The sequence below is a fragment of the Prunus dulcis genome, chromosome 7 (genome assembly GCF_902201215.1).
Source record: "Prunus dulcis chromosome 7, ALMONDv2, whole genome shotgun sequence".
Lineage (NCBI taxonomy): Eukaryota > Viridiplantae > Streptophyta > Magnoliopsida > Rosales > Rosaceae > Prunus > Prunus dulcis.
In genome coordinates, this window is record NC_047656.1 from 5,590,473 (window position 1) to 5,613,005 (window position 22,533).

Sequence of the window (22,533 nt, forward strand, 5' to 3'; positions counted from 1 at the left end):
AAGTAGTGCATTGTAAGTGGTGGAAGTAGTGTCTATCACAAAGAATGCTATTTTCAATTCTTTGCTTCCAACTATGACATCTACGTCTAAGATGCCATGAATTTTTGTGATGCCCCCAGCGAAGTTGGTGACGGTCAGACGTGTTGGAATCAAATCCTTCTCTGTTCTGCCCATCTTGATCAGTATTCTGTGGGGCAATAGATTAATGGCTGCACCTCCATCTATCATGATCTTGGAAATAGGAATACCTCCGAGGTTTGCCGTTATAAACAAAGGCCTGAGGTGATTTGCCATTTCCCTGGTTGGTTTGGAGAAACAAAGTTGCTCTGCAGCTGGGTTATTGGCTGTTCCGTCTGTTCTGGGGTTGTCCGCTTGTCGTTCTGGTGGCTCCTTCGTTTCTGTCAATTTGCATTCAAAGCTTTCCTGAGAGAAAACATCTCCTTCCAAAGTGCTTCCTTGTCCCTCGGCGGCCCTGAATTTTTCTGGCAAGATGAATACCATGTTAATTCCCAGATCACCTTGTAGCAGGTCCTCCAACTCTGCGCCAAAAGCTTCTGTTTCTGCATCTAATTCTTCCTCAATTTCCATCAATTCTTCCCCGTATCCTTCCGTCCAGTCATCCTGTTCTTCAGTTCTGAGGGGTTCATTCCGATCATCTGCAAATGTTCTGTAGTCCAGTTGTTCTTCTTCGTATTCCTCCGTGTAGTCGTCTTCTCCTTGTAACGGGGTAGACTCGGATTTCTTTAGTGCCTGTATGATGTTGGGATGACTGCCGGGTGACGAGGCTGGATGGATAGGAGATCTGGCTGAAGGTTCTGTTTTCAGTAGTTCCCTTGACTGACAAGCTTTCTGTTCTGTCTGGGGAAGTGCTTCAGGACTTTGTCCTTTCCAGGCAGAATTGGTCTCTGGATGTACCTTCGTATTATTCTGGCTCTTAAGATATGTGTAGTATTGCCTTTGGATTCTTCTTTTCTGAGTTCCGGTTAACTCCTGAGTTGGTCTACCGCTTTTTCCTACAGAGTACCATCTGCCCTCTATGATTGTTGCCAAGGGTTTTTCATTTCCGGGTGTCTTGATTGGTATTTCCTTCCTAGGCTGCTCTGTCCTCCTTTCGCTGCATTGTGTAGGCCTAAGACAATTCTTCTGTCTTGTCTTGTCTCGGGATGAGGTTCCAATCCTGTCGAAGACACTAGGTGTGGGTTGATTTTGTCTGTCTAGAACCACTTCTAGCTTTGTTTCACATTTGCACCTGCTACAGAGCACTACCTCAGCCGTTATGGTGGCTCTTGGTCTCTGACTGGTTTCCCTTATGATTCTTCTGCTTTTGCTGCAACTAGCATCTGTCATTGGCTGAGTTTCCCTATGTTCTGGCCAATTTAAGTTGACCATATTGACTTGTGGTTGAGGGAAAGGATCTGTCGTGACCGATGTAGGTTTTTCTGCCATTTTCAACCTTCCTGCCGTTATCCCTTCTTGTATTACGTCCCTGAAAACAACACAACTATTGGTAGAATGGTTCCAAGAGTTGTGCCACCTGCAGTACTATCTGCCCTTAAGTTCTTCCGGCTTGGGTATGCTGTGGGGCGTTTCTATCGCCTTATGTAGCAGCATTTCATCGAACAAAGCATCAACCTTGGTCAAATCAAAAGAGTAAACCTTGTTTTGCATTGGCTTGTTGGGAACGAATCCTCCCGTGAATGGTGGGGGCTTTTGGTCTTTAGGTGGCTTTGTAAGGGCCTTGCAACTAATGGGATGTTTTAGTTTTGCCATTTCTGCCATTGAAACCTCTCTCTCTTCTGATTCTTCTGTATCTTCCTGTGATTCCACCCCAATCAGGTGGATAGAAGAAGAAGGGGTTTTGTAATAAGTACCTTTGGAGGAGTTCCTTCTCTGCTGTTCTTCCCTGAGTAATTCCTCATATTTGGATGCCTTATCAGCCAGTTCTGCCAGGTCCCCGAACAACATTCCGTCGAACCTCTTCCTGAGAGATATCTTAAGGGCAGCTTGGGCCATCTGGATGAAATGTCTTTCTTCCATGGGGATTCGGCACTTCATTTTGAGCTTTCTGAACCTGGTTATGAAGTCTTGGGCCGGTTCATCTTCGCTTTGCTTGAGGGCAGCTAGGTCACTGATGGTGACTTCTAGCTGGATCCTGTAATAATAGTCATGGAAGACATTTTCCATCTATTCCTAAGTTTGCACAGAATTGGCTAGCAGGCTGGTATACCAGGTGAAAGCCTGTCCAGAGAGAGAATTGCCTAAAAGTCTTAATTTCAATAGAGGGTTGTTCTCAATAGCTATGCATTGGACAGAGAACTTGCCTATATGTTCAACTGAGGAGGCATGGGGGTCCTCCCCGTTGAATAAGGTGAAGTTTGGTACTTTGAAACCTGGAGGCAACGGTATTTGATCGATGTAGGCTGGGTATGGTTTTCTGTAAGTAGGCCTTTCCCCTCTCCTAGCCTCAGGTTCCATGATTTCTCTTATCATTCTTTGCAATGCCCCTATGTCATTCAAAGCATTGACAGGGGGAAGATTTTGTCCCTGTTCTGACTGGATGTAATCGATCCTGGGCTCCGCTCTGTATGGTCTGGGTGGAGGTTCCTCCCTGTGCCCTTCCTGCTCCTCGATGTCTAGGTGATTTCTCCAGTTTGCCCCCGGCCTATTCCTGTCATGATTAGCAAAAAGGTTATTTCCCCCTCTGCCACTTCTCCCTCTTGCGGGTGGAGGGAATGGATTAGGGTCCATCCTTCTGGGTCTATATGGCAATACTGCTGGTGGTTCAGGCTGGAGTGCCAAAGGTTGATCATGTTGGGCCGCCAATGGTGGAATGGGCTGAGGTTCTGGCTGGTTTTGCTGAACTAGTGTAAGGTCATCTGGTCGGGCTGGGGCTTCGTGTTCTTGATTAGGAAGGACTCCTTCTCTTGGACCAGCCTGGATTTCTCTGTGATCTGGTAATCCAGCGACCTGTGCAACTAGGGGGTTTTCCTGGTATGGCCATGCTAGTCCTGGCGGGGGGCCGTAAGGGAGGTCTAACTGCTGGACTACAGCATCAGGGTTTGGATTCTGGCCATGGCGGTTTCTCGGTCTTTCCGGGACTGCCTGTTAACCTGCCACTGCATCATTGCTGTCATATTATTGAGAGTGTCTTGGTTCCTTTGCACTGTGATTTCTTGTCGGAGTACTGACTCCTGTATTTGATTCATCTTTCTGGAGCTAGTCCTAGAACGTCTACTTCCTGTACTGCCGCGAGCTGATTGTCTAGCATCGCTTTCTTCTGACTCGGGACCTTCCCTGTGAGCCATTTGGTTTGTCTCCATATCTGGTGTGGATTCTGGCTAGAGCTTCCTGTATTTGTAAATCTGTGAACGGCTCTGTCAGAGTATGTATACTGAGAAGTCCCACTGGGCGTGCCAAATTGTTCACCCGTTTTCGCGTTTACTCCTGGTGATGGAAGGGCGAAGTTCCCCACTGGCTTGGAGACCATGTGTTGGTCAACAAGTCAGCTTTCTTTGGTGTGCGAGCGTGCCACTGCTAGCAATGTAAATCCTAGCAGACTTCTTTTTAGAGTGGATAACTAGCGCCCCAAGTTACTGACTTCTAAAACAAATGACAGTGAATTTGGGTGAGGAATATCTCCCAAGTAAGTTCTTTTCTTGCCTCACACTGGTGAGGACTTTCATAATTTATCTCAGTATCAAATGGTTGTTCTGGCCAGAAATATTTGATAGAAGTTGGACTGTTTTAGGTAGAACTGCATTTTACAAAACAATAAATAGGTATATTGACGTTAGGAAGGTCAAAAGATGGCCGGAACTCCATTTCTGTTTGGATGGAAGGTTCTACTTTGGGCTGGACTGGACGCGCCTGGGCCGGTCCGTACTTGCTTCGTGACTTCAGATGCTAGGCTGACCTATAAATCGATACCAAAGTTCGATTTTGGCAGAGCTTTATGTTTACTTCACGCTTCGTGAGGCCTTTGAATGGGCAGAACTGCAGCTTCTTCAGTTTGAAGGGGACAGAAGTGGCTATTCTCGAGGGTTTGATGGGCTAGAGATTGCACTACGAGCGTTGTTCTGCTTGAGCAGGACTCTTCATGGGTTCGCTGAGGTCTCCACGTTTGTGAAAACTCAAACTCTGCTTGTTTTGGCTTTTGCTGAACCAAATTTGTAACGAGGGATCTCGTTTTAGAAGACTTATTTTCTAAGTCTGAACTTTGGAATTCTGATCTAAAGCTGGTTTCTCTTGGAATCCAAGTGAGCTTTTGGTTGTTTTCTTGTTGTTTTTTTTTTGATTGATTGATGAATTGAGTGTCCTTTTCTTTCTTGCCTACTTCTGTTTTTATAAGAGACCTTCTTGGGGAGGTGGTTTTAATTTTAATAATGGGCGGCAAAAAGATCTCCTAAAATGTAAAGTAGAAAGGATTTTTATCAATCATGGCAGATAGGCTCTCAGTAGTCACCTCCTAAAGCAATCCCTTCCCTGGTTTCCTGGGTGGCAGCTTTCTATTTCAATGCCATCGTCTGTGTGGGCTGATTTTATGGCGGTTTGGTTTTTCTTTTGTATTTTCTGAACAACTCCCTGTTTCTTGCTTTTGAAAGCGTGACCCGTGAATTCCTTGGAAGATGGTGTATTGCTTTGGAGCAAAATCTCTGAATACAGATGGGCTTTTGATCTTCTGTTGGCAGTGTTTCAGAGACGTCTCTTCTCATATAAAAACTTTAGTTGGAATTGCTGACTTTTCAAAGCTGAGGTAGCCACGTGGGTGTGTTTTTAATCTCTTGGGTTTGAGCCCAATCAAAAATTGTGGGCTGATCCTTGAAGCCTTAATGACAGCTTCCATGTTTGGTCTTTCTTGGGCTGGGCAAGTAACTTCACCATGGGCCTGTTTTTGAACTTTTTTGGCGTGCTAAATTTAGGCCCAAACAACTCTATATCTAACACCAGAAACATCTATAAAAGTACACCAATGAGGGATCTGGCTTTCCCATTCAGCATAGTGTTGCTACCTTTACCTAAGACTAACAACTCATTTACTGCCAGTATGGTATAGTTCAGCTGGTTGAACTCCTCTACCTCCACTCATGTGGACAGAGATTTGAAACCCCCAGACATCCAATGAATATTTGTGGAAACCCTCTGAAAACTAGTTTACTAATATTTTCTAATATAACCACCTACATACTATCTAATTTACATTCTATTCCCACACAAAAAGTTTCCTAACATAAAAGATTAAGTACAACTCTATCTAATTTACATGGTAAGTCAATTAACCCAAAAATGAGATTCTTGGGCCCAAACGCCAGAAATGCACTCAAAGTATTTCTTTAATTCGAACCATCTAATGGTAAAACATAAGTTGAAGTTTTTTCCATTCACTTTAGGTCTAATTTTTGGATTTAGAGTTTTGAAAAAATTGCATATTTGTATTAATATTTGGGTGAATTATGAGGAATTTGGATCGAATGGATCAAAATAATTGACAGAAAATGAGATGTGTTATAAATTTTTCCAAATTGAAGATTACAATAATACAATTGACAAAATTAAAAATACAAAGACAAAAGTCATTGACTGGCAAACTAGAGGCACCTAAAATGACTTTTTGCAAAATTAAAATTAAGTGAAGACTTATTTACTGTTTCACCCCCTAAAACGAACGCTCAGTCTCACTTTACCCTCTTGAACTAAAAATTTCTCACTTCACCCCCTGAATTTCTAAAATTTGCTGAAATTTTCTCACTTTACCACTTTTGTTCATTTCCATCCACAAAACCGTTAAGTGTACTAAAGTGGCATGGGCATTCTAGTAATTTTAGCTCTTTGTCTTCAATCTCTCTTTGCTATCTCCCTCTGCCTCTCTCTTCTCTTTCCCCCTCTGTCTCTTTCTTCTCTCTCCTCCTGGACCCAACCTCCATCGCACCCCACCCCACCCAGTCCCCTTCCTCCCTCTTCACTCTTCTCTCTTCCACTTTCTCCTCTCTGCCTCTCTCTTCTCTCCCATCTCCTTATCAAACCCAACCCCCACCCCAAACCTAACCCTCCATAGAATTACTCAAAACACCCAAACCACCGCAACTCAAAATAAATAAATAAAATCTCCTTGACAACCACTCAACATCTTTTCTCTTGGCGAAGATAGTGAGTGGCAAGACCCGACCCAATTTTCGCTTTGGAATTCGAGCCAAGTCCTGTGCGTGTCCGACACCTGGCGAATGTCGGGCACAAAAGACCTTTTTACCCTTCTCGTTTCAAATTCTTTTTTCTTTTTTTAAAACTTTCCCTTAGACTTCTGCCGAAAATTCGGCAGAGTCTCCCCTGTATTTTGACCAAACCCAAAGTCTTCCACCTGTCAAACAAGCTAAAATACTATACCAACTGCCAGAATATCCCAAATAACAGATCTCAACTCCAGTTTTTCAGTTTCAACTAGATATCAGAGCATTTCTACAAATTTACAGAACTTTAAGAAATTTACAACGAGATCCTACACTTTATGGTGGTGAGGCGGAAGTTGGGAGGATGGCCCGAGTGGTTTCCTTCGTACTTCAACGGCCTGGGGGCGAAAAACAAGTTTAAAGTTGTGAGTGGACAAAAATAAGGTTCTTACAAACAAGCTAGAACATAATAACCCCCGTTTTGAAATAAATAGGGATAGAAATCGAGGTTTTAACTATATTTCAACATGGAGTATTAAATAAATATGGATAAACATTCTAATGGATATATTCGCCTAACTAAACAAATATATAAAGATAATAATGCATGAATATCAAAGAAACTAGTATAAAATAACTGAAAGTCATAACTGTATAAAGGGCTCAAAATATTTTGAAACTACCACCTAATTGTACCCCTGTAATATCCGTTAATTCCCCTGGCAGGTCTCGGGCGTCACGCAGTCTACCCGAGCATCAAACTGGCGAAATCAGGGGACTATGGTCAGCCTGATCCGCCGGCAGATCCGATGACACCAAGTTGACTCGAGCCGCTCTGGCAAGATACAGGGGACCGCAGTCAGCCTGATCCGCAATCCTGGCAGGTCTTGGGGACACGAAGTCAGCCGAGTGGCAAATCCTGGCACTCACGGTCCGAGCATCCCCGAAACTCGTGAGGCAAAGTCAAGTGCACTGACGTAACTGAAATCAGACTAGATGTCCGTGGACATCGGTCCGACTGTGGGTAATCACCATAAATAGATGGGTACATGGTGGTCTAATTAGAAAATCCGATAACTCTCTGAAATCTGATAAGTCTGAACTAAATTACTATCTTTGTATCAGAAATCTCAAGTTTGCTGCTCAACCAATAACATAAAAATAAAGAAGTTTCACAATGCAAATCATGCTTCGAAAATATGTAATAACACTTATTCAAGATCAAATATAAAATAAAATTATAAAATCTTCTAGGAAAGAAAAGTCCACTCACTAATGGTCCGAGCTAGCTGGACCCTTCGAAGGTCCCTCCTGCGGGTCGATCGGACCCCTGGTGCCTTACTCGATCGATTTGGTGGAGAATTGAGGGAGAACGATGAGCTCAAAGTTCAAACTGGAAAATGGACAAAAATGGCGATTTTCGGCGAACTCCGGCCACGACAATGGCTGCGACGGGTCAGGAAATGATGGCGGTCGAGTGGTGGTTCGTTTGGCACCTGTCTCGGAGATCGGCTCCAGCTGTGACGGCCGGGGCGACGTCGGAAGCGAGCGGAGGTCGGGTGCTGGGTCGAATCGGGAGGAGAGAGAGAGAGAGAGAGAGAGAGAGAGAGAGAGAGAGAGAGAGAGAGAGAGAGAGAGAGAGAAATGAGAAAAAGGGATAAAAATCTGACTTTCTGTTCAAATTATTTTGCCCTTCGCGGTATTTTGATCGTATTTTCTTCGTTACAACTCCGATTCGAGTCTACTCCGTGTCTACGCCTCGTTTCGCCGTGCTCTACGCAACGGCACAAGCGGAATTGCCAAATTCTTTCTCGATCAAAAAGTCAACTTTTTCTCTATTAAAATATGCGAGGGCAAAATCGTCTTTTGGGTAGAATAAAGAAATCCTAATTTTTAGATATTTTGGTTTGGGTTATTGCAGTGAGAGTGAAACATATAGAAGAAAGAAGAAGAGGGAGGAGGTGAGATGCAATGGAAGTGAGAGAAGAGAGATGCAGAGGAAGGGGAGGGGTTGGGATGCGATGAAGGTGCATTGAGGGTTGGGTCTAGGGAGAGGAGGGGAGAGAAGAGAAAGACAGAGAGAGAAGAGAAGAGAGAAGAGGGAGGAAGGGGTAAGGTGCGATGGAGGTTGGGTTCGAGATTGGAGAGAAGAGAGAGGCAAAGGGGCAGAGGGAGAGGAGAGAAGATAAGGAGCTAAAATTACTAGAATATCCATGCCATGTCATCATACTTGAATGGTTTTGTGAATGAAAATGGAGGGAAGTAAGTGAGAAAATTTCAGTATTTTTTAGAAATTAAGAGGATTAAGTGAGAACATTTTAGTTCAAGGGGTAAAATGAGACCCGCGTCCGTTTCAGTTGTGAAACACCTTAAGGGGTGTATTCAATTGAGATTTTAATATATTGTAATTACATGATTCTAGTTATGATTTTAATTCACTTAGGATTTTACTTATGATTTTAATAGATTGCAATTACATGATTTTACTTATATTTCTATACAAGCCTGAACTATATCACCCATCATCATTCACCTAAATACATAACCTGAAGGAATGTACCCAATTTTTAGGATACATATTGACAGGACCCGACCCAATTTCCACTTTGGAATTCGAGCCAAGTCCTGTGAGTGTCCGACACCTGGCAAATGTCGGGCAAAAATGACCTTTTTACCCCTCTTACTTCAATTTATCTTTAAAATTCCCTTAGACTTCTGCCGAAAATTCGACAGAGTCTCCCCTGTATTTTGACCAATCCCAAAATTTTCACCTGTTAAATATTCAACAAATCCACACCAACAGCCAGAATAGGATAAACCAATATTTGCTAGTTTCAGTTTTTCCACTAAAGCTCGATATCAGAGCAATTTTCCAAAGTTCACGGGCTTTCAAGGATTTTTCTACAAACCCTACCTGACTTTGAAGCGCGGAGGCTAAGAGTGGCCCGGTGGTGGATCCTGTGCACTTCTACGACAGATGGTCCGAGCTAATTTGGCCCTTTGAAGGTTCCTCCTGCTGATCGGCTGGACCTCTGATGCCTGATTATCCATGAACAATAAATCAATAAACCGCTGAAAAAGAATTAAATTAAACACCCTGCTCCCGGCTCCTAGAAATACGTGCGTTCAAATTCAAGTTACTCTTGAGCCCACACTAGCCTTTTCAGACACTTGGACCAGTTTCAAAAGGTCCGACGCTCAGCTAAGCGATACACTGCCCGATCGGCCGACCCGAGACCCCGTGGGTCCACGACCTCCGATGGCCAATCTGGGCTTCCCTGAAGGTTCCTTACAGAAAGGGAACCATGTTTTACGAGTTTGGTCCAAAACGGACGGTCGGATTGGCCAAAATCGCGTTATCGCTTAAAATCTAAACCCTAGCCCCAGGGTTCGCGATTCCGGAGTATCCGGGACTCCGATTCGCAATCCGTCGAATCCTACACGATCCTGACATCGTGTAGACCGACATATCCAAAATTCAGCACGATCCGACGTTTTAACGACACTGCACCCACGGATCGCGCTATATGGAAAATCCGTTCGGGGCTCAAACGGACTCCGAATCGAAATCCGCGAAAACCCACACGGTCGTGACGATACGAGGGTCACAAAACTTTACAATATTACATCACTACCCTCGCCCACGCGCGGGCAGCTTTGGGTCTCCAAAGCGATTTCGGGTGGCCGATAAATCTCAGAACCAAGACTCCAAACTCCTACCCTAGGTAAAACACCCCATTTGGAGTCACTTTTGTTCTTGGACAACCCCCAAAAAGTGACCCGAAATAGTAGTTTCGAACGGCCTGTTTCGCCAAACTTCAGCCAAAATCGAACCCTTTTAAAATCGACGAAGCCATATACATCGCCAGAACAACCAAAAATACGAGAAACCATCTACTGGACGATCGTGGAGAAACGAAAGAATTGAAGTCGAAGTTCGGAAGTTGAACGAACTCATTTGAAAACACGATTTTCCGGCCAGCTCAGGGGCCCCGGGGTGGAGATTGGTCAGGTTGTGACGGCGACACGGAGGCGGACCCGTAGGTACCCACGGCGGAGATCGGCGAGACGGCCTGTGGTGGCCGGGCCGCCGCCTGGAAGTCGAACGGGCGCACTGCCCAGTTCGCGCGGAAGGAGAGAGAGGAAGAGAGAGAAAGTGACGGGGAGAGAGAGAGAGGGGTATAAAAATCTGACTTTTTGACCAAATTACCATTTTGCCCTTCGCGGTTTTTAGACCATAACTTCTTCGTTACGGCTCCGATTCGGGTCTACTCCGTGTCTACGAACTCATTTCGCCGCGCTCTACGCAATGGCGTAAGCAGAATTCCCAAATTCTTTCTCGATTAAAAAGCCAAATTTTTCCCCATTAAAATATGCGAGGGCAATTTGGTCATTTTTGCTAAAAGATATTTTCCTTACTTTTTAGATATTTTCTTTCTTTTTAGATATTTTTGTTTTGGGTTCTTACACATATACCCAATTTTTAGGATACATATACCCAATTTTTAGGGTTAATACAAAGATGAAGGCATAGTAACCATCAATGGCTAGTCGAGGGAGAGTACATTGACATCAACAATGTAACTCCTAAGATAGCCATACATGGCCAGAATGAATACGTTAAAGAAACACTACACAATAGAGAAACCAACAATAGAAATACAAAAGCATAAGTAGAGGCTAGAAGCTACATCCAAAACCATCAACACCTAATGCAAAACATATAGCACTAGAAATACAAAATAAAGAAACATAATGAAAATTCCTAGCCCAAACCCATGACTACTCCTAATTTTTGTCAAAGCTTGGACCAAAACTGTGGAGTGAAAAAACACCTTGTACCTTATCAACGTTTCTTCTAGATTATGAGTAAGGCTTCTTCTTTCTTTTTTTTTTTGTTTTGTCCTGGTCCCAAACATTTTGGGACAGGGAATTAGAAAAAATATTTAGCCATGTGTGATGTATGCGCAGCAGCTACGCATAAAAAAAAAAAAAAAAAAAAGTCTTTGAGGCATTAGATCAAGCAACTTGTGGGCACACTGGAATAGTTGTGGAGGGCTGCAACTCCTTGCAAGGAAATGTCTATGATAAGCAAGAGATTCTAAAAAAAGAGTATCGAAAATATAATTTTGCTCCAAATAAGTTTGTCTACAAGGAAAGAAGAGCTATTGAAAAATGCCCATTAGCTCCAGGAGAGGCAATATTATCTTTCTTGTTAATATTTCTTAATCGTCTCTCCTATGAAAAGTTTTTTTTTTTTATGTACAGTCAAATAGTGGGAAAAAAAAGAAGAGAGCATATATGAGAATCATGCATAGGAAGATGAGATTTGTTATGTGATTTGGTATTTATATCTGTTGAGGCCCAAAAATCCAAGGGCTAGGCCCAGTATCATTCTTAGCCCAACTCGAATACATCGCGAGAAAGGCTAGATGGGGTCATAAAAAAAAATTGAAGAACGCGCTTACATAAGTTGAGACGCATGAGTCACGCCAAGCAAGCATGCACAAAAGGACCAAAATGCACCGGCTTTGTAAATTTACGCTCACCTAAATCTCACGCTATTTGACCCGGTCATGGCCAATCATAGTAGTGTGAGTGGGCTAAATCAACATACGGAGCCATGCGAAGAATCACTATTCTAATACCAAGCCATGCTACAAGCTTAAGTGGGCCCAAGCCACGTAATTACCCTGGGCTTGCTGAGAAGGTTGTGGTGTGAATGGGTACAAGCACTCGCAAGGCCTATTAAGGGAACAAGGAATGGGAGTTTTGGGCTACTTGGGAGCACCAAAACTTAAGCCCATTTCTTGGGCCCAAATACATGGGTTCGCATGAGAGAGAGGAGAAAATGATCCAATCCTTCAGGAGGATACCTTGTAGCGCACTATAACACTTCGGCAAAACACAATCAATAGAATGCCCAAAATTAGTAAAGCCATTTCCAGCAGCTTGACGAAAACCCATCAAGCGCTGGAAATAATAGGCTAATCACCCAATGACGTGGGTACAAGCCCAGCCCAACAACTTATAAAAATCGGGCACCAAGTTCCACCCCTGTTAGAACTCCAAGGACGGCCAACTAAGGAGCCATGGCAGAGACCGAAGGAAATCTATGAAGGTAGGAAGAATACCCATCGGACAAGAAGCTCTACCCATCTTCATTTCCATTACAAGCTTCATTTTGAAAACTAAGAGGGAAAAGCAGGTGGCGCCTCACCCTTATGGGGAGGTCCAGCTGTGTCAAATCCTTGGAACCACAAAGGGTTCCTTACCCATGCACCTTGGATATGAGAATTTCACCAAAATAGGATTGAGTGGGGAGGAGCAAAAGGAAAAGGAAGAAAAAGACTAGATGAAATTAGGGTTCTTCACGCCTATAAAAAGGAATTTCTTCTACCCAACAAAATCATCATTCATAGCCTGACCAAGCTTTGTCAAGCAAGCTAAGAATTTGCTCAAGCCACCCAAATCTTCTTCCTCGTTTGTTTTTTTCTTCCTTTAAGATAGAAATCATTTTAATTTTCCTCTGCCTTCCATCAAACTTTCGTTCTCTGTAAGAAAACCATGCTTCTCTCTCTCTCTCTCTCTCTCAAAATTGCTAAACTTGTGAAAGCTTAGCTCCCATACCACAAGCTCCTCAAGCTAAGTCACTCATCAATTTATTATGATTATCTGGCTATTAGTGAAAAGAACCTAAGAGTGTTTTTCTAAAGTTTCATCAGACTTTTCAAAAACCCTTTTAGGAGCTTGGTTCTCAAACTCAGGCACTTGGGGAATTTCTATTCGTTTTCTTCTTACGGCAATCCAAGCCCATTCATCAGGCTGCTGGAACAAAAGACTCCTACAATATCACACTCTCAAAAGTCTCACACAATACATCATTTAATGAAATACCTAAAAATCGATAAGTTTTTGAATATCACAGTACTTTTTCTTATTTTTAAAAATCCTAATTAAATACCACCAAACTCATATTGATTATTTAAAAATTTTAATTAAATACCACCAAATTTTTATTAATTACTTAAAAATCATAATTAAATATCACCATACTTTTAAGCTTCAAAACAATCCATTAAAATCACAATTGAATACACCCAAAACCCATCCCCGCTTTTCCCCGTTTCTTCACTCTCGGCAGCTCCCCGTTCTCAACCTCCCACCACCCTCACCAAAACAACCACAGCCACCATTTTCTTTCTCCCCTTCTCTCTCAATCACTCTCTGAACCCTACCAACTGCAAATTCCAATGTTGCAAAATCTAACCAAATAGTGATCAAGACTTCAAATTTCCATGGGAAGCAAGCACTAACCCACAACCAGGATCAACCAGAAACGGAGAGAGAGTGAGAGAAACTTGAATATCGGCTGGCTAAGCTTTTTTTTTTTTTTTTTTTTTGGGTTTGATACATTATTTAGAGCTGAGTTGTGGGTTTTGTGAGTTTCCCAATTCCGATGGAGAATAGTTCAGCAATATCATGTCCTTCAACTCCTCGCTGGAACTCCGAGAGGCCATTCCTCACTGGCAGCTTTCATCAGGTTCCTCTAATGTTCTTCACTTGATTTTTCTCTGTGAGATTTGCAAATGCCAGTTCAAAATTTTCATTTTTGTTTCAGGAAACCAAAACGACGTCGCGTTTCTTCGACACCAAGGGCTATTCCGTTGATTCCCTTGGGTAAACATCATGTCACATCTTCATCCATTTACATTTCTGGTCATACTCTTCTTCTTTTTGTCTTTTTAATTGAAAAAGAAAAACAAATTTTGAATTTTGCAGCTTGGGATCCGAAAAGGCCATTGGTTGTTACAATGCTGCTGTTCAGGTGAGTTTGAATTTGAATTTGAATTTGAATATGGAACTTTACAATTTTGGATGAAAGGTAGTCGTGCTTATGATGGTTGTTGCACAAGTAGGAACTCGTGGTCATCGATGACCTCTTGTCTGCAATGGTTGGGATCCAAGGACGCTACATTTCGATCAAAAGGGCCCACGGAAAAGAGGATAATTTCACCTTTCAAGTTGATGCATCCATGGATTTAGCTCTTCAGGTGTGAATTGGCACAATCTCTCTGTTGTTTTAGACTTGGCACTTTAATATTTATCACTTTTTATTGGTACTGAAATGCTTCAGGAATTGGCGAAACGGGTATTTCCTCTGTGTGAGAGCTTTATGCTCATTAACCAGTTTGTTGAATCAAGATCTCAATTCAAGAATGGTCTGGTGAATCATGCCTTTGCTGCTGCACTCAGGGCTCTCCTTCTAGTACGGTTCCCTCCCCTCCCTGTTTTAAGCCCTTCTTATGCACGTTATGTTTGTTTCATTAATCTGTGATTGGAATATTTGGTATTTGTTCGTTCTTCAACATGTGTATTTCTTTCTCCTACTGAAATCTGTTTTCAGTTTGAGTTTCTTATTTCAACATAAAAGTTACTCTATGGCAACTCCATTTCTTTCATTTAGACCTAAGGTTCATGGATGAAGAAAAGTATCAAGTATGGATATAAAAAAGGATGAAGTGATCTCCCCCATTGAACACCTCCATCTGGTTTTTCTGTATTAGGATTACCAGGCCATGGTGGCACAATTGGAACACCAGTTTCGACTTGGAAGACTGTCCCTACAAGGCTTGTGGTTTTACTGTCAGGTTTGAGGTTCTCTCAGACAAATTTTAGCTATTTTTTAGGGGTTTTCTTTTATTTACCTAAATGGGCTCTCTAATCTGCGTTGCAGCCAATGATGGGGTCCATGCAAGCACTATCTAACGTAATACAGAGGGCTTCAGCTAATAATTTTGCAGGTTCTGCAGTTCTTAACCTCTTGCAGAGCCAGGTTAATCCTTATGTCTGAGTCACTCTGTATTTTTTGGAGATAATAGGAATTACATAACCTCTGGTTGGTCCCTTTGGAAGTAATAATTGTTCTCACTGCATGTTTCTCATTCTTACCTTTTGTCCTGTTGCCATTGCTGCATACCATGGCTCTTTGAAATATCCAGGCTAAGGCCATGGCTGGTGATAATGGTGTAAGGTCATTGCTAGAAAAGATGGCAGAATGTGCGAGCAATGCATACCTTGGAATATTGGAGAGGTACTCTTTTGCAAGCGTGCTGTCAAGTTGCAACCATAATTTTGTGTTAAAATTGCAACTTCCTCTGCCAACTTGTTATACATCTCTAGTTGAACATGAAAAGCTAATTACATAAGCATAATATGCTACAAAGATACAGAGAGTTTTATTCCCTTCTACAAAGTTTCTTCCATGTTCTTTTAATACTGTAAACTGTAATTCCTTCTTCTCCCTGACTGACTTAATTTCCACTCGGTTATCTCATTTTATTTTGTGTTGGGGGAGGGTGGAAGGGCAGGTTCCAAAAAAGTCTTTTAGAACGGCCAACGTAGGCTTATTTGAGAAATTGTCCTGTACTAAGATGTGTTTTAGACCCAAGGTTACCATGGGCACATATTTGACACTAGTATTCTTGGGAGAGGGATTAGAAGCCAGGAGACCATATTCTTGCAAAAATAGTCTGAACCTGACGAGCTTTTTGGACCAGGGAGCCTTCGGTAGGGCCTGGGCAAAGTTTTCTGGCATAGCCCTTCCTGTACATGAAAATAGAGGCCCAAGCTTTTCTTAAGAATTCTGTTTAATTGAAAGTTCCTATTATTGCTTAACCTTAACTTGAACTTAGGTTCTACTACGTACTTACCTCATCCAAATGCCACTTGACATATGGGGATTTTATAATTACAAAATTATAGTTAAAACATATATAATCTCTAACCAATGAGGATGTGGTTGTGTTTCAATCCCTCAATCTTGTGCCCAGCATGACCTGTTAAAGTGTTATTTACATAAAAGTTACCCACTAAATTAAAGTGTTATTTACATAAAAGTTACCCTTTTCTGTGTTATTTACATAAAATTACCCTTTTTTTTTTCTTTCTATGTAAAAAAAAAAAAAAAAAATTTTTTTCTGTGCGGCATGTCAAGGTTTTATCATCTTTCTTTACAGTAGGTGTAAAATGGGTTGGGTCCATGATGTGTTCTGCCCAGCATGACCCGTTGGACAAGTTGTGCACGGCGGAACAAACATTGATAGTGTTGTTTCATGTCAGGTCGTTTTAAAGGTGTTATGCCCGTTGCCTTCCCATCCTGCTTAAGCCTGTATTTATTGTGCTGTCTTCTCTATGAAATAATTATGTGTATAAAGATATTGTTTTTCTATGTTCATGTGTATTTTCTTGGAGGAATAGTATTATGCCCCTTGTTTCTATATATATTCAATCCTCTAATAGTTTTGACATGGATTTCTTATTTTAAATCTATTATAATGTGGTAAGACAGATTAAGTTGTTTTGTTTCTTTTCCTTAGGCAGTGGTGGATTTAGGTATCATTTGTTCAATACTTTATTACACGTTCTGATTGACCCTATGTATGCAATCAAAACTTACTTTTAGGTGGGTTTATGAAGGAGTCATTGATGATCCTTATGGTGAATTTTTCATTGCTGAGAACAAATCTCTTCAAAAGGTATATTTTGTGAGTTCGCAATTATGAGTGCATCAAATTTATGCTTATTGTGTTACAGTTTGTAAAATCTTACAGGAAAGCCTGACTCATGATTATGATGCCAAGTATTGGACGCAACGTTACAGCCTCAAGGATGGAATCCCTAGCTTCCTTGCAAATATTTCTGGGACAATTTTGACCACCGGAAAATATCTAAATGTCATGAGAGAATGTGGGCACCATGTGCAGGTTCTGGTTAATTATCCATTACAATGGTTCTTATATTATAATCATCCATTATATTATCCCTTTGCGTCAATATGGTTGTGTTAATACATGTCATTGACTGGATTGTATGAATAGGTCCCTCAATCAGAAAATTCAAAATTGATGAGCTTTGGCTCGAACCATCGCTATCTTGAGTGTATAAAATCTGCTTATGACTTTGCCAGCAGTGAGCTCTTAAATCTCATCAAAGAAAAGGTGAGGTTCGGTTTGTCAGTATTTGGTTTTCCCCTGAATTTTCTTTTGTGCTTTTTGGTTTCTTTTTTTAATATGCTTACACTCATGCTGCATTGTCCTCATTGCAATTCGTTTATGTTAGCCAACCTTCTCTGTTTTCTTGTGTAGTATGATCTGATGGGAAAGTTACGATCTATAAAGCACTATCTTCTTCTTGATCAGGTATTACGATCTATAAAGCACTATCTTCTTCTTGATCAGGTATATGTATATTGTTTTGTGACCAGTGAACTTGGAAATAGATCAATTATATAATACATTGTAATATGGAGATACCATGTTTAATCTACAATTGGGACAAGAAATTGTTGAACCATCCATACCAGGTGGGGTTCGAGGACGGTTAGGTTATGCTAGCTTAGCTGTCCCTTATAATACTATGAGCATAGCGGACATACATATCTTTCTGTCTAAGGTTACGATGGTAATGGTTTATGTGTTGATGCTTTCAACACTGAGTAGAAGTGTGTGCACATTTTGCCTCTTCAACCATGTAAAGGTAATTGTGTAAGGTCGCTTTAATTTCTTCAAGCCCTAGGAAGGAGCATGTTTGGTTTACAATTCTAAGTCTTGGTACCTCCAGAAGTACTTGGTGATTTCTCTACAGTTATGTGCATGTCAAAGTATTACCTTTTCAATCTAGCAAATTTGCCTATAAGGTTGGTTCTATGAAAATAGATGACTTTTTGAAGAGGCCTTTATAATAATCTCTCTTCTACATGCATATGTAAGAATTTGGCTTAATTTGTAGAGAGTATTTCAAAAAAATCAAAATCCTCCTTTTTGATTTAGGAAGTAGAAACCATTAGAGTGTTATGATCCAATTTTTTAGGTCCCAAAAATCAAGAGTAATATATACTACTGCTACTTGAAAAAAAAAAAAAAAAAAATCTCCTTAAAAGAAGGTGCTAGAACATGAGATGTTCATGATTTATGTTATTCAAGATTTACTTTTTAAATTTCAGTTACCAGAAGATTTACCACAGTAATTTGTATTACATCTTTGGTACTTATTTATCTATTTTTGTGAGAAAAACATAGGTTTTTTTGGAGAAAGAAGATATGATTGTACTTATGCAAATCTTGGTTAGGATGCATGAAGGGCATGCTGATGGTTAAATATTTGTACCATTTTTTTGGATCTGGTTAAGAAAAGATCTATCACATTATGCATGGAAAAAGCTTGTTTCTTTTTCTTTTGTTCAATTTTTTTTTATAAAAAAAATAGTGTTATTCAAAATCAAGTAGCTGACGGTGTCTGTACAGGGTGATTTTTTAGTTCATTTCATGGATATTGCTCGAGATGAGCTTACGAAAAAGCTTGATGAGATTTCTGTGGAGAAGCTGCAGGTTTGGTCTTCACTCTTCATAGTCCCTTACAGGCAAATACTTCTCTATGTTTTCACAGTTCGAAATAACTGAGATGTTTAAGCTTTTGTTTTGCTAAATAGTCTCTTCTAGACCTTGCTTTGCGTACCACAGCAGCTGCAACAGATCCTTGCCATGAGGACTTAACATGTTGCGTGGTAAGCAACTCTCTCCTTTTTCTTGCATATGAAAAATGTCTGAATTGATTTTGCATCAATTAAATAGTTTCACCGTTTTTCTTCAGGAAACATCTTCTTTGCTTAAAAAACTGGGGACACTTACCGATGGTGAAAGGAGCAGGAATGTTCCTGATGATAATGATCTAGAGGAGCCAGTGAGCATAACAGGACTTGAGACATTTTCTTTGAATTATAAGGTTTGTTAGAAAAACAGTGATTTCCTCAGCACTGTTTTCATTTTCTTTGTTCAGACTACACGATTGACGTGTTTACCCAAAACAGCACCTGCACCCCAAAAAAAAACAAAAAACAAAAAATAGCATAATTTATACCAAAGACTTCATCATCCAAATTCTCCCTCCTCCCTCCCCGGTTCTGTATTTGTAGGGATTCAATGAGACTCTTTCTCTCAACTATTGCAGTAAAATGATAGTATAAATTACTTAACAAGATGCATATTTGGAGAATGTTCTTGGTTTGAATTTTCTTAAATGGATCTAGCTCGTGAGAATTTTCATATGATGCCATTTTGATCTCATCCTGCATCATGATCAAACCATTTTTCTTTGATTTGCTGACTATTTGGTTCTTTTTCAGATTCGGTGGCCATTGTCTATTGTCATCTCTAAACATTCCTTAACAAAGTACCAGTTGATTTTCCGCTTTCTTTTCCACTGTAAGCACGTGGATCGCCAACTTTGTGGGGCATGGCAAGCACATCAAGTATGGGCTTGACTAGTTTCTGTTTTGTTTTTTCATCTAGCCAGGCCAGATAGCCTCATTTCCCTGTTTAATTAAATGGAAATATATATTTGCAGGGAGTTCGTGCCCTCAACATGCGTGGAACTGCTATCTCCAGATCCTCTCTGCTCTGTCGTAGCATGCTGAAATTTATTAATAGCCTTCTACACTATCTAACATTTGAGGCAGGTTTTACCTTGCCAAATTTCTTTTTCGCCAGATGCTTTTGCCATGCTATAGTTGTAGTTTGTGATGTGCTTGTTTTTTCCTATATTTAAGTACTTTTTCTCCTTTAGTTCTTTTTTCTTTTCTCCATTGGTTTTGGTTTTTATTGGTTTACTTCCTTTCTTTTTATTCGGCCGTTGTCGATACAACACAGCATGGTACATTCCATCGGACACTTCCAAATGCTGAATTTTTTTTTTTTGGGAATGGTTGAATCTTAGGCTGGGAATGCTTGCATTTGACACCTAAACACCCTTGTGTGGTGCAGGCTTAGATATGCATTGTGTACAATTTTTATTTTTATTTTTTGATGTATGATCCTTGTTGCATACCTCCTGTTGCAAATCACTCTATGTAATGTTAGCTTGTACTTGAGAAATAATGTACATCTACAAAGTTAAGTCCGACCTTTCAAGGTTCTTTAAAGATAACTGGCTAGGTCTGGCGGGGCTGGGATTCATTCTGTCCTGTTGACCACAAGGGAAACATAATAAAATACTGCCCGACCTTAAGAAATCCAATTCGAGTTCTGCATTCCTGAAATATATTTTCCTAGCAATGTTGAAAAAATAACTGGCCTTATGTTTATTGACAACAGAACTTGTTTACAGGTTATTGAGCCTAATTGGCACGTGATGCATAATAGACTTCAAACTGCAAAGAGCATAGATGAGGTATGGTCTTCCTCTTATAGAAATTCTCGTCTTCATTTGAAACAAAGAAAAAAGAAATGTTTGGCTGAAAAGAAGAATGCCACTTATTGGACATTCTGATAGAGGCAGCAGTATTTATTTTATGTAGAAGTACCTCATGTTTGACTTTCAAGGCTCTTCGTGATACAGGTTATCCAACACCATGAATTTTTCCTTGACAAGTGTTTGAGGGGATGCTTGCTTCTTTTGCCTGAATTTCTCAAGGTTTGTTCTTACTACATCCAAGCATACATGCATAACTAGACATAAAGGGATATATAGTAGAAGAGGTAACTAGAAATAGAGGGATGTAATAAATATAGAAGAGGTTGGAGAGAATATCTCTTCCATTTGAAAGAGAGAAAAACTTTAATAAGGGAAAATGGAAGGATGTGCAACATACTAGGTATGTTTGAGGCTATGCTAGTGTAGAATGTTTCAGTGAGGATGATGATAGCCTCCATGTTTGATGTAGGTCCTAGTAAGATATTAGAAAAATTCAGGTATCACTCAGCCTTCAGCATTATAGATCTTGGACTCGCTCCAAATCAAATCATGTCTCTCACACAAGCATGAGAACTTAAATTCTTTCAGTATTAACTTTCACATTCTTCAATAAATTTCCTTTCAATTAATACACTTTAACATGCTAGTAAAGATGCTCGTCATGAGACCTATAAATTGATTATGCAACATAGAGAATAACAATGAACTTAATATACGTCTAAGTTGCATTTATTACAGAACAGTGGATCAGGACATGTTGAAATGGGATCATATCTCTTTGGGATCATCTGTTCAGAACTTAAGTTCTGGAGTTCTTGGGTAGCCTTTGTGATTTTCCTCAAAAGTGAGTTCTCTGAATGCAGAAGGTGGAGAGGCTGAAATCACTTTGCCTACAATATGCAGCTGCAACTCAGTGGTTGATATCATCTTCTATTGATGTTCCCAGCCTTGTTGAGTCTGATGGTTCACTTGTGTCAGAAAAACCCAGGCAATCAAAATCACGGCGCCCATATCAGCCATTAAAATTAAGCTCCAGCAATAAAACTGTTGCTGATTCTATTCTGTAAGTTTGAAATGGCTATGGAGTATGTACATAATTACACACACAAATACACCTCTATCTCGCTCTCTCTCTCTCTCTGACTCATTTATATTACAGCAAATTTGAGAGGGAGTTCAATGCAGAGCTTCAGAGCCTGGGACCAATATTGAACAGTAGCTCCAAAGCAGAACCATATTTGACTCATCTTTCGAAGTGCATCTTAGGCATTGGAAACGAACAATGAATTCTGGCTTCTTTTCTGTTACTTCAGTTTCAAGAGTTCACGGTTTGTGAAAATGTTTTCCTGCTGTTGTGCTAGGCTTGTGTTTCGTAGCATGCCAAGAATGTCTGAAGTTTAGGTACTTGTTAGAGAATTTTGAGTTGGTGCTGTGTACGGGGGAAATTCTGTTATTTTTTATTTTTTGTTCTGTTGATTTTTGTTTTTGGGGTGGCCGGTGGGTGTTTAGATTCATTGTTAATTTCTGGCAAAGATTAACGATGATATACAATGTCATCCCCTGAATTTTAATTTCATCATCTGTATCATCGGTTGAAGTATCAACTTGTTTGGTAAACAAGGTTCACAGAAACTTGTCGCAACTAGTGAAGAACAATTCAGTGAATATTAAAGAATAGAACCATTACAAACGCGAAATATTTGGGAAAGCAGCAACAAAATTTGCTGCCACAAATGAGATGAGGAACACAATCGGCATGGCTTTAAAGTCCAATATTTTTTTTCTCTCTCTCTCTCCCCCATATGTTGGACTCACCTCTGTTCTCAGCTCATGTGAGAGAGAGAGTTGGAAGCGTTGGGGGAAGTAGTGGTGTTGTATTTCTTGATGGGTTGAGGTTAGGCCGTGGCTTAAGGAATATCATTGTTGAAGTGGATTCGAAGGCATGCTTATCGACTGTTAAGGAGGAGTTGTCATGCTCGAAGTGGTCTTTATTTCCTATCCACTGAAATCAGAGTTCCAAAGGCTTCTTTCTCCTACCTCCGATGGCCATGGGTCCCTAGGGAAGCAAACCAAGCTGCAGATTGGGTAGCTTCGAGTGTTAAAAGGAGGGGGGTTGTGCGCT

General features: G+C 40.7%; 1 protein-coding gene across 2 annotated transcripts; it reads left to right on the forward strand.

The window, feature by feature from the left end:
• Positions 1–13,254: 13,254 nt before the first annotated feature.
• On the forward strand, positions 13,255–22,076 carry LOC117635177 (gamma-tubulin complex component 2). Of its 2 annotated transcripts, none has more exons than XM_034369526.1 (21): positions 13,255–13,704; positions 13,783–13,841; positions 13,944–13,989; positions 14,081–14,215; positions 14,299–14,430; positions 14,729–14,812; positions 14,899–14,997; positions 15,164–15,255; positions 16,627–16,699; positions 16,775–16,927; positions 17,042–17,161; positions 17,309–17,401; positions 18,467–18,550; positions 18,652–18,726; positions 18,813–18,944; positions 19,345–19,470; positions 19,566–19,673; positions 20,325–20,387; positions 20,556–20,630; positions 21,275–21,474; positions 21,571–22,076. In XM_034369526.1, the coding sequence occupies exons 1-21, from the start codon at positions 13,621–13,623 to the stop codon at positions 21,695–21,697; spliced, it is 2,160 nt and encodes a 719-aa protein (XP_034225417.1). In that variant the 5' UTR covers positions 13,255–13,620; the 3' UTR covers positions 21,698–22,076. The 2 variants fall into 2 exon arrangements, with proteins under 2 accessions (XP_034225417.1, XP_034225418.1); XM_034369527.1 differs by having other exon boundaries at positions 17,309–17,362.
• Positions 22,077–22,533: the final 457 nt, after the last annotated feature.